Genomic DNA, 13234 nt, shown 5'->3' on the forward strand with positions numbered 1-13234 from the left:
AGGAATAGCCAAAAGCTCAGAGGACTCTCATTTTTCATGTAGGAAAATAGAAAATTGGACATTAGGCCATTATGAATAATTGCCCTGGCCTGCTGAAAGCTATTTATCTCAATCTCAGCCGGTGGCATGTATTTCATATTTACTTTCATGTCTTAGTAGGGGGAGATGAGAATACACATCAGTGCCTGGATAGGGACTCTTTCATCCTATCCCAACAGCTTAGATTGAGTATTTGTAACTGGGTAAAACTCAAAGTGAGGATTCTGATGGTGGTAGGAGCTAGATCAATTCTGGGCAGCTCCCAACGAAATACTAAAAACACAATAAAACAGACGTAAAAAAACTTCCCTATACAGGACTGCCTTGAGATGCTTTCTAAAAGTCAAATAGTTTTTTATTTCCTTGGCATCTGATAGGCGGGCATTCCACATTTTGTGCTGTTTTATGCCACAATATCCATGTGGACATTTATCCTTCCTTCCAATGCCAACATCACATGTGACCATAGGAACATCATGTGGCTTGACTGTCATTCATTCATTCCCCACCCTTTCCCCCCTGACAGGGACTTGGGGACTTATCTAGTCTAAGTCTTTAGACATCTCTGTCACTTTCTTCTGTTCTGCTTTTACTGCTTGTGGTATTCTTACAACCTGGATCATGTGCAATAATAGGAGCATGATATGAGAATTCTGCAGCAGAGATGTTGGTTAGGTATGATGACATTGTTCCTTGTTGTTGAGGGTGCGTTGCTCTTTCTAGGTCTGCATATATTGTGCTGCCATTTGAAAGCTTCAACCCTTTTTGAAAGGCTTTTCTTAACTATTAAAAAAAAAACCCCACTAGGCTTCAATGACAAAATAATTGTCACATTTATTTCAGCATCTGTAATGTTCAGGGACCAAGTAATAAGGCTTCACAAAATCTGTCAGCTCTCCAAAGCCCTCAGAATATTCTTCATAGTTTTCTTTAAAAGAGCCAGGTTAAAATTGGAGGGGCCACCACTGGAATAGCTAGATGTGATGAGTGTATATGACTGAATGCAAACTTTGGGCAAGCAGGTCATTAATAAGAATAGCGGCAATCAGCCGCACAGATGCTCAATCTTGTGCTAGCATGATGAAGCTGCAACATGTGGAATAGGTGTGCTTCTGGGTAGAGAAAGCACTAGGAAGATAGGAAATTCAGTATGCAACTCTCCAGGATTTGAGACAGGAGACAGCGCTACCTGGAGATGTTGGGGATTGAACCTGGGACCTGCTGCATTGCAAAGGAGATGCTCTGCCACCAACCTACAGACCTTTCCTTGATCAGAGGCACTAAACCAGGTGTGCTGCAAGGCTAACCCAGGCCTGTGTTAAAGCAGAATGAGAACACTGCACCGGTGATGGGTTGTGACTTCAGTATTCAGAGCTCCTAACAAGTAGTGAAATAAAGGGTCTTAACCCTTGGTAGACTTTTATATATGTCTACTGGGCTTTATCTGGCATCAAATTGGGAAGGTTTCTTATTTGGCTTCATGGCAACAAGCTGTAACGGGGTATTTATTGAAAATGCTTCATCCACGGTCGCTGCAACCTTCAGCTGTTAGTAGGAAAAGGAAGTCAGCAATTAAGCCTGCACTCCTATGCATACTTACTGTACTTCTCAGTACTCCCATTTGAACCCAGGAGAATGTATTTCAGAGTCAACATGCCCAGGATCAGAGTAAACATCTTGTCATGAAGGTGAAGATGGGAAGTCTATTGCTTGGGTCACGCTTGTGACATGGGAACATTCTGAACAAAAACACTGAAGAGAATTAACTCTGTCCCTGGCTGTTTTGTTGATCTCTGGTGAACACTAAACCTATGCACCTGTAGTGTAGGTAGCTTGCATTTTCTTCGTCTTTTTCTTCTTTTCTTACACAACAGAAGGACGTCTGACTATGCTGCTGTCCATATAGTGTACAGATATCCATCTGGTCTGTTTGTTTCAGTGTCTTGTGCTATTTCCAACCGAGAGCAGCTGTTTTTATCTACATCAGGAGTATTAAAATGTAGATAGACATCCTTTATATCAAGATTCTACCTCTAAGGCAGCAAAATCAATACCCTAATGTATCCTAGCACAACAGCTGGGTAAGGATGCCTTGGTAAAATGACTTTAAAAGGAAAATTCAAAGTTACTTCAGAGTATGGTGACTTTATGGATCTCAGTTATATATAATTTAGCCTGACAGCAGTTCGGCTCAATGATAAAAAGTTAATATAACTTTGAGAGCAGTGGTGGGGAATTAAACTTGGCTTTTTCAGTTTTAAAACCAATATGTACACTAGCCTCAAAACTAGCAATTTTGAAATAGCAGTGAACTGGACACTGTGCTTCTAGGAAAAATATAAATAGTCCCTATGAGTCATTTTATCTCTGAATAGAACATAAAAATATACTTTTTCAATAAAGTGCTGTTTGAGGATTGCCACTTAGTATTAAAGGGAAACTGCAGTGCAGTTTACTATAAAATTTTGATTTATTACAAGATAGAGAATGTTCTCTGGAAATGGACAGTTTTACGCTGGCATTACTGTTACTTACTATTCTCGCATCATTGTAGCAACACCACTTTGATGATTGACAGTAATACATCAATTTAATAGCCTTAAAAGATTTGTTGCTCTAATGATGCATTTGTGTAATGATGGACCATCATTTCATGAAACTTTCTGAATCAGCACTTACAGAATTTGCATGGTTTGTTTTAAAATCTTTGCAGAAAGTGACAATTTTTTTTTAAGTTGTTATCAATCATTATAGATATAAGGGCTTAAGGAAACATCACAGCTTTTAGGGCAGGAGTAGCCAAAGTGTTGTCTCCTGATGTTGTGGACTACAGCTGCCAACACTGCTGGCCATTGACAGTGTTGGCTGGGGCTGATGGGAGTTGAAGTCCAAAACATCTGGAATGCACCTCATTGGCTGCTATCCATGGCTTAGGGATAAAGTTCTTTGTATGTCAGATGGAATCCATGGCACATCCAGGAAAGACCTCAGGGGTTGGTACTCTCAGACAGGGGCCAAAGCTTTAGCACCTCAGAGGAATACTGCTAATCCCTGAACTGCTGCTGGTATCCTTCTGAATACAAGTTGCTGGAAACTGCTTGTGGTCAGGTCCTGCTTACAGGTTCCTCACAGGAATCTGGTTGGCCACTGTGAGAACAGGGTGTGCTAAACTAGACGGACCATTGGCCTGATCCAGCAAGCTCATCATATGTTACTGTAAAGACAGTCCCTGCTTTTTATTAAAAGGATGTGACCATTTATTTTAATGCACAACTGAGGGGGCTTCGAGCCTCCAACAACAGTCAATCGTCTTACCAAAATACACAAATCCCAGGGAGTTCTTCCTTCCATGCTGCCTCTGGAAGCAGATGGACCCCCCTGAGCTGTTAACCCTCTCAAGTACTGTTGTTGCATGAACTTTTATCACAGTGGCTATGACCTGGTGCAACGCTATAGGGAAATTCATTTTCCTAGCCTCTGCCCACAGAGGAGGATTTAAGGGAGTGAAACCAGTTCAGTCACACCGGGTGTGGTGCCTCAGAGGTGCCACTGGGGATGCCATGGTTATGATTTAGAATGGAGCACACAAGGGGGTAAAGGTAAAGGGACCCCTGGCCATTAGGTCCAGTTGCGCAAAACTCTGGGGTTGCGGCGCTCATCTCGCTTTACTGGCTGAGGGAGCCGGCGTACAGCTTCCGGGTCATGTGGCCAGCATGACTAAGCCACTTCTGGCGAACCAGAGCAGTGCATGGAAACACTGTTTACCTTCCCGCCGGAGCGGTACCTATTTATCTACTTGCACTTTTACGTGCTTTTGAATTGCTAGGTGGGCAGGAGCTGGGACCTAGCACTGGGAGGTCACTCCGTTGCGGGGATCTGAACTGCCGGCCTTCCGATTGGCAAGCCCTAGGCTCAGTGGTTTAGACCACAGTGCCACCCGTGTCCCTACACACAAGGTGGAGGGGTGCCGATTTTGGGTGTCCCACAGGGTGCTGCTAAAATTCATAATTTGAACAAAGGCCCTTCACCCTCCAGTTCCTAAAGTGGTTCAGAGTTAGTGTCCTGGACAGTAAATGGATAGCAGGAATAGATTGCAATAAACTTTGCTGGGAAATATGAGGAAATTAAATTGCACTAAATTCTACAATGGAGCCCAATCTACAATGCCCTACAATGGTAGAAAAGTAATATAAATTCAAATAAAGCAATAATACATGATACAGAGATACATGTTATGTCATTTCAGAGCTATAGATCATCAGTATTCAAGATAGGAATGACTCATACTGCAGAGCAGAGAGTACAACCCGTGACATGGGCAAAATAAATAAATGGGGAGTTGTCTGTTTTCTTTGCTCAAAATAAGCATGTTTAAAGGCAATCTGATAATTAAAAAATGCAAAAGCCATGAAAGATCTTTAAGTAACAAATTTCACAGTTTGCCTCATCTGGCAATAATCCCAAATTCACAGGTAATAAACATCTCTTTGGGCTATGGATCATCTTAACCAGGGATCAGCAAACTTATTCAGTAGGGTGCCAGTCCACTGTGTGTCAGACCTTGTGGGGGGCTGGACTATATTTTTTTTTTTAAAAAATGAACGAATTCCTATGCCCCACAAATAACCCAGAGGTGCATTTTAAATAAAAGCACACATTCTACTCATGTAAAAACACCAGGCAGGCCCCACAAATAACCCAGAGAAGCATTTTAAATAAAAGGACACATTCTACTCATGTAAAAACACACTGTCCGCAGGCCGGATTTAGAAGGCGATTGGGCCGGATCCAACCCGTGGGCCTTAGTTTGCCTACCCATGATCTTAACCCTATGCAGGCAGACATTCTTATATACTGAATTCAATTCATGCACAAGAAGCATGTATTTTTATTTTGTATCTGTATTTGATAGTTCTCATGTTCATTCATTTGTTAATGTACGAAAATTCACAGATAATACCCAACAATGCCTTCATGTTTCTGAGGCCTCTAGGCAGTAAACATGCTACATTATATAATCATGGCTCCCCTCAAAGAATCCTGGGAACTGATAAACAATAAAATAAATATGATTCTTGTGACGGAAAACCATGTCCATTTAGCCTATGAATTTTTGGGTTCACGCAGGACATTTAACTAATTTGAGGTTGGAACCCTATACACACTTACCTGGGAGTAAGCCCTATTGATCTCAGTGGGACTTGCTTCCAAGTAGCCATGCATATAATTGAGCTGTAAATGGCTTTATTAGACAATCTCCTCTTCTTCAGCAAGATTGATTTTTCATGACTCACTCAAATATGAGCATTAATCCACATTTCTTATTTAATTAACTGCTACTGAGCATTTGCTTTTACTGTTACTGTTAGTCCAGTTTTATGCACAGCATTGTAAATATCAGTAAAGTTCAATTTCAACTATACAGTATAAATATAAGATACAGATATATTTCTCATGTCGGAAAACCATGTCTATTTAGGATCTAGACTGCTTGCTTGTGAGTCCAAGCATTCTTACATTATATTGCACTTTTATTTATGATGACAAATGAACTGGCAACATGAGTGGAATGCTGCATGTGGAGAGTTCCCTCTTTGCTTTGGACTTGGTGTGTGTTCATTTATGTATGTTAAAAACACAGCATAAGATAGCAGACTGGGGTGGGGTGGGGAGAGACATAAAGTGCTTGCAGACCCATGCCCACAGTAAGAAGCAAATTCAGAGGTGTTGAATGGAGAGGGAACTTACATTGTATTGGATTGAGCTGCAAAACTGTAGCCCTGTGCCCACTTACCTGAGGTTTCCCACTGAACTCAGACTAAAGGTGAATTAGACTGTACTGTAAAATAAGGACTTATGGTAGATTATCAACATCCTCCTAATGCTTATCTTTCTCTTACACTCAGCATTTCCTGGCTATTCGCTTTTCTCTACACTCTGAAGCCCTCCCTCTGCCTTGTGCCTCCTCTAAAGGATGGGGAAGTAATATTGTAGTTCCTATGCAAATTTAACTTCTGAACATGTGGCTTCCATAACAACTTGATACAAATAATCTCTTTTCAGACCTGTACTTGGGGCAAATATTCTAGTTCCCCCACATCCAGAGTTAGCCTCGGCTAATTTTTCCTGCCACCCAAATCCAGGATTTTATAAATGCCTTGTGCTGCCTAAACAAATCTGCTGAGCGTGGTAGCGGCTCTTCTATATGATGTTCTTTGCAGCACATAATTTTAATAGATTACTATGGCATCTTCAAATAACATACACCCACGTGCGTTTTTGTTCTAAGAAACTCTGACAGACACTAATAACAGCTCTAATAAGAACTGTTGCAGGCACTCTTGGCAACTTTTTTATTTTATTTTACATTGCATTTCGTTTCTGAAAGTATTTGCTATTCAGTGTCCTCTCACTCTCGCTTATTCCTCCATCGGCACCCTTTGCAGTAGCAGGCTTTTGTACAAGGTACATCCATTTCCCCTGCAGTTATTGTTTCTGGTGATATTTTTCAACTGGACTGATGACTGCTTCCTCAAGCTGGCAAGTTACACTGCTTGTGCGGTAGTGCTATGCTGGCCTGTGAAGCCTGTCACTTCTGTCAATATTGGAGTGGCAGCAGTATTGACCTTGGCTGGAGCCGAATGTTGCTGCTCTCAAGACTGCAAAGCAAATTCTACCAGCATTTACAATCCTAGAGGCAGATCAAAATTTGAAGGCTGGGAAAATCCTAATCTGCAGAGTTGAATGGCACCATGTTCATTATTTGCTGCCCTCAATGAAGTTCAGAATCAAATGTGCCACCAAGACCCCATTCTGCACTGTACATCCATCATACCACTTAAAATAGTCGTGGCTCCCCCCAAAGAATCCTGGGAGCTGTTGGTTGTCAACGGCACCAAGAGTTGTTAGGGAACACCCACCCACCCCCAAGATATAATTCCCTGGTTATGGGATTGTTACATCACTTTGGAAACTGTAGCTCTGCAGGTCTCTGCCTATTCCCACAACCCCCACCCAGTGTAAAGGGTTTTGGATTGCTCTGTAAATCCCCCATACCAACCTTCAGAGTTTTAAGAGGTGCTTTGAATTCTGAGGTATGACGTCCACTTCATAGGCCCATTTGCAAACAGTGTCATGCAATCCAACCTATTTGTAGACAGAGAAATTGGGAGAACCAGCAGTTCCTCGGGTGTTGGTCTCACCTTCAGCAGTGTGCTCCTCAGAGCAAGGGCTAATTCAGAAGACATTCACCTTTTATATTTTCCTGTCCTATCCCCCCCCCCCCGCCATTGAAACTGGCAATACCAACAACTTGCATGTTGGCAGATTGGACACATTTCACACCCTCCATAATTCCCCTGACCTGCTTCCATTCCAGTGCACTGTGAGGGGGATACAGTGGGGAATATTCATAAAATATTGTGCATAGGAACATAGGAAGCTGCCTTGTACTGAGAAAGACCATTAGCCCATCTATCTCAGTAGTGTCTGCACTGGCTGGCAGTGGCTTTCCGGGTTTCAGGCAGGGTTCTCTCCCAGCCCTACCTGGAAATAATGGGGATTGAACCAGGGACCATCTACATGCAAGGCTCACGCTCTGCCACTGAAGCGTGGCCTTTTCCTAAAGTTGCCTTCTTTTTCTAGAGCCGTGGGTGGGTGGGTTCTGTTAAGAGAAAAATATCACATTTCCACCACAGAAAAATACCATCTGAGGAATTTTGGATCCAAGCGTATTTTTTGCTTTTTCCAACCCCCCCCCCCTCCATCTGCTGCAATTTAATACAATGCAGTGCTGTGAAACTCACTAGATACTTCTCAGTAGGAACCTGATATCAGTATAACATAGCAAAGTGTATTCAAATACGGCGCTGCAACGGCATACGAAAACAGAGCATTTTGCACTAGGCCACACTACTTCCAAGTAATGCAAAATGTATCTGTTATTCCATTCTGGCTGGTAACATATGCTTCATTTCAAATTGATAGTAAATAATATTTTCCTAGAAATTCATTCGCCCTAGCAGAATGTAACAGCAGCCAACCACATAAACAGGAACAGCTGGCTCTTTAGCAGAAGCTTACCTTTCATAATATATTCCTTCCAAGTGAAACAGAAAAGGAGAAAACAGCATCACTCCACTGTATTTTGTTGTATCCTATTAATTGATTTCCCTGCCTCTGCTTTTCCTCATTTTTAATTATGATTTGGCAGGCATATTTTGTTTTTGTTTTTTGCATTGGTGCTCCCATTTCTGCTTTAAAACACTTGAAATAAGGTCCCAGTCCTATGCTGGGAGTAGATATGGGGGAGAAATTCAAATAACTTTTAAAGCCAAATCTATCAAATTCACACCTTCCGAAACAATATAAGAACTGCAGGAAAGCTGCACTTACCTGAATTTTTTTATGCAGTCTTCTCAGCAGTGTTTACAAAAATGCATATATTAGGGGAAAGTGTGCATAAAAATGACAATAACATTGAAAATGCATTGTATTAGGCAAACATGCTTGCAAAAAATGTGCACATTAGTCAAAATTGCTTACAGAAATATTCTTCTTAGAAGAAATTCACTCTAGAATAATGGTGGATTTTCATGCAGGATTTTCATTTGGGAGTGAATGTAAGTATGCAAAAATAAGAAAGCAGGAGAACCATAACTGACAGATTCATCCCAACTGAGGTAGGGGGTTGTGCTTCTACCTGGCTTGGGGAGGGAGGCACGATGCTCCGATGGGGTCCAATAGCCTTTCCACCACCTTCCCTAAGCCTGAGGCACAATGTCACACACACACAACATCTGCCCCTCCTCGCCCTCGCAAGCCGGTGCCTCTGGCCCTAACTGTTCCCCTATGAAAAATTTCACCACACACCACTGCTGAGCCCCACCTCTTGTGCATCAGTGTGGTGTGGTGTACATTGGCTGAAGCCACACCAGGAAATCTTGGCATGGTTGCAAAGGCCTGCTGTCACCAGAGCCCTTTGAGCCCGGCCAAGAAATTCTTTTGGCCTGTGTCTTGATTTTGAACGCAGGCACGTACAGTACAGGCTTGTATACACATTTAACCCTGGACTAGAACACAATGGATATCGGAGCTGTTAACAGAACATTGCAGTTCAGAAGCTTTAGTCAAAATGAAATGCCTTTCCACAGCAAATATTTGAAACGTGTTTCAGCTTTTTTTCTAGGTAAGGCGGAACCTTATGTTTTGTAAAAGTCAATATGAACTGAAGCATAATGGTGAATTTTCATCTATCCTGCTAGAGGGCTGTTCAACTCAATTGCAAAATGGGCATAGATTTATTTGATGTATGCCAAGGTTAGGTAACTCTAATCAATTATAAAGAGACGGTGTATATCGCTTCTTGTGGTAGTCATTGTTACAGTATTGCTTCCTTATGTGAGGCTGTGCAATGTGCAGTTGTTATTAGCACATGGGAGAAGGGGTGAAAGATGTAATCGTTTGTCACCTTGATTTCAGGAATAGTTCTATCAGCAGTTTCTTGCAACAAGCTGGTTGTTTTTACCTGAATGGAGCTTCAATCAGCTCCAATGAAATTTCCTGTACACTCTCTTTAATCTCTCTCTCCCGCTCCCCTTTAATTTCAGCCAAACCATTTGAAAGTGGACAGTATTTGGACATCTATGGAATTACAAGAGACCAAGCTGGGGAATATGAATGCAGTGCTGAAAACGACGTCTCAGTCCCAGATGTGAAAAAAGTAAAAGTCACAGTAAACTGTAAGTCGCATGTGTTTTGTTAGGAGGGGGAAATATTTGAAATGAAAGAGTTTGGTGAAAAACATCATGATGTAGAAGATGCATTCAGGTAGTTGTCAAATAGTGACTATTTGTGATGTTAGCTGCGAGAGATTAGCACCATGGCAGCAGGTTCTGTGCAAAAACAATCGTATTTGCCTTCGCTGTTTTAACATCTATATGCACCACTGTGCATGCAAATGTATAGGTAGAAGATATCTCATAATGAATGCCTGCCACCATGATGCTGCTTCCATGGGCATTCATTATACCCAGTTGAATGACTGGAAGGGGCTCATGATGGAAGCCTTTCTCATCAGACCAAGAGCTTTTATCTTTCCTGGCAATTAGAAGGACTGATGTTTCATGCAGCTTCTCCTTTCTGTGACCGAAAAGTGGGTCTGACACCTGAGCATATAATCCCTGGTAGCTTACCTGACTAGGTCCCAGTCTCAGACCTGGGCTCAAGTCCTCAAATCTTGGGAAACTCTGTAAATGGTCAGTAAATTGTCCGCTACTTTAGTGTATCATGTTTTTGACATGACTAGCTTTATTTGTGCCTATTGGGTCCCACCCTGGTCCAAAGACAGTGAGGTAAGCAGGACATAGGGAACAGGTTTTGCCTCTTCCCTACCGAGTGTTAGCTTTAACTTTAAGTGAGTGGTGCCCTTAACAGCTGTAGGGCTATGTTAAAGATGCACATTTAACCACCTGGGGGCCCCTGCAGCATACGGGCTCTTCTCCTGGTGCTCCAATTCATGTCACAGTGGGCACTTTACTAGACTGAATTTATTATTCGTATGTTCCATAATACGATTTGCAATTCCATTCAGACTAACAAAATCATCATTTGGGTGCTTGGTGCTGCCTCGGATTGCTGCATTCCAGCTGGGGCTTTTACATTATGCCCATCCTGTGAGTTTTTCAGAGATACCAGACCAGGGTGTAGTTAGCTGAATGGACCCTTGGTCACATCTTCGAAGGGCAGCTTTTTTGAACAAACAAACTGTGTCCTTATAAACATCTGGGGTATCTAAGTAAGTTTCTCTGCTTGGTGAGCTCTCTAGTTCCTTATAGCATACAACTTTAGCTTTTCTGCAAGGTGGACACTAGAAAGTTATTTTGGAAACAGGAACTAGGTCTGTTTTTTTTTAACTTCTCAGACGCATGGTTTCAAGACTTCTGTTGCTTGGGGCTTTCTCTCAAATACCACTGTATTATTTCTTGTCCTTCTTTCATAGACAGTGTCACCTCCCATGTTGCTATAACTTAGTTTCAGTTCCTGGGCTTCTATTCAAAGGTCTGTATTGTGTGTAATATGCTTTCAACACTATTATTAAATAAGGAAAACAATAAATAGCAATCCCAAGATGACATTGGCATTAAAAAAAAAAGTGCTGAAGAAGTGAAGGATATTCTTAGAAGGCTTTTTCAAGAGGCAGTTGTCTATATCTACCTAGCAGCTCCTCACCTAGCCATTTCGTGTGAAATGCAGAAATACTGTCAACATCTGTTCCCTACTACAAGCAATGATTCATTCTGACTAGGCAGAATAAGAACATTCAGCAGCATTTAAGGCTAAAGCTTACTTGCATTGGGAGAGCATATGCTCTCTATAGCTATAAAACCTACTGGTTGTATCTGATTTTCATTGGACTTTAAATGTAACATTAAGCACAACTATAAGTTTAAAGCTGCAAAAGTGCTAACTTGGCTTTGGGAAGCAGGGGAAAGGATTCTAGGACTCTGTCAGAGCCATCACAGTTCCATCCCAAAGCCCAGCTTTGAGAAGGCAGCATGTGGGCTGGGGGCGAGTGTCAAATGTTGCTGAGGACCATGAAAAAAGATCTTGAGGGCTATATTCACCCACTCAAGCTGCAAATTGGACCACCCCGCTATAGAATGATCTATGTAGAAGTAAAAAATTCTGAGCAACCAGCTGCTATGTATTATGTTCTTGATAGCCATTGCCTAATACTGTTAAGTGATTGTTGAACCTCTGAACTGGATCTGATTCTCTAAAATAGATGTTACCAAACTGTGGTCTGTGGACCGTCAGTGGTTCATGAGCTTCAGGTGGTCCATGGCATGTCTGGCTAACTCAGCAGTTAGTGGAGACGCACTCCATTGTCTCTCGAAACAGACAAACGCCAACAATATTTCTTATACTGTATTTTATTGCATTGCAATTTGAATTCTGTGGAATGCAAACTGCAATACAATGAATTACAATATAAGAATTAAAGGAAGCAATAACAAATGCAATAAAAATCATAAGCATCTAGCACGGCACACTGCAATGGCTACAGCACGCAGGTACAAGGTCCAAGGCCATTAGTAATTTTCAAAAGATCTGCAGGGAGTGACTTGTGCTTTGTGCTTTAAAGCATAGCTGGTGGTCTGTAAACACCTCAGAATGCTCTGCTTTGCTGGCAAGTATATCATACTACTAGCAGTGGGCTATGTCTGAGGATTCTTTTGGTCAAACTTGCTTCTTGATTATTGCCTGAAGCTGGAATAGGAGCACCGGAATCCTCCTTGGATTTCCTTGAGCTGCGTCTGTGTAATGCAACTCTATGTTGGATTGCACAGCCTGCATAAACTGAGTGGTTAGTACAGTATAGTGCCTCCTTATTTTCTGTTTGAATAATCCACAGCAGTATTACTGTAGACTATTTTTCATAGCCTTCTTCCTCTTCTGTGAAGTCTGGGCTAATTTGCTAGCCGTCCAACATGCTTAGGGTTCCCTCTGTATTCAGAAGCTGACTACCTTTGATTATCACAAAAAAATAATTAATATTTTTCGCTTGTGAGCATCCAAGAGACACTGCTGGCCACTTTGGAAGGTGCAGTACTGGGCTGTAGTATTCTTGCTTAAATTTTCAGAATATGGATATTGGCATATTTAGTCTTCATAGCAGACACATTGATCTCAAACCTCTTGGAACAGTCTGATCTTCCATTAAAAACATGAAGTGCTATTGATTCAATTTCATCTTTTTTCTTTTGAATGCATGCTATTGTAACAAATAAATTCCTAAGTATTTTTATGCACACAATCCCACCCAGAATCTCTGATCTGTTCAGCTACTTGTTGGTGCAGAGATGGGGCCTCTTAATGAAAAGTATTTGAGTATCCACTCCCCCTCTCCTCACTGAATTTAAAAAACTCCTGGTCTCTAAGAAGCTGATCTAATATATTCCATTGTCTTCCATCCATTTTCTCTCCTTGCTTCTTTTACTCATATTGGAAAACAAAATCTCATACAGTTTGGCAGAAAAGTCTCATAACAGCACAGCATATTGTGTGTTCAGGTCTTGCACTTAAATCACAGTATATTGCTACTTGTATACCTCTGGTTCTCTGACACTGGAGAGTAAACTTTATTGCCTTGCCTGCTAGATGAAAAGAAGATTTTGAGTAAACTGCTGTATTA

At 41.6% G+C, this 13234-nt stretch overlaps 1 protein-coding gene across 2 annotated transcripts in view; it reads left to right on the forward strand.

Moving 5' to 3' along the window:
* NEGR1 (neuronal growth regulator 1) overlaps nucleotides 1-13234 on the forward strand; it is a 434548-nt gene that overhangs the window by 298952 nt on the left and 122362 nt on the right. For both annotated transcript variants that reach the window (XM_033151809.1, XM_033151810.1), the window contains exon 4: nucleotides 9648-9779. In XM_033151809.1, coding sequence (XP_033007700.1) covers nucleotides 9648-9779 — 132 coding nt within the window. The remainder of the gene's footprint in view (nucleotides 1-9647; nucleotides 9780-13234) is intronic.

Source organism: Lacerta agilis, chromosome 6 (genome assembly GCF_009819535.1).
Source record: "Lacerta agilis isolate rLacAgi1 chromosome 6, rLacAgi1.pri, whole genome shotgun sequence".
NCBI classification, from domain to species: Eukaryota; Metazoa; Chordata; class Lepidosauria; order Squamata; family Lacertidae; genus Lacerta; species Lacerta agilis.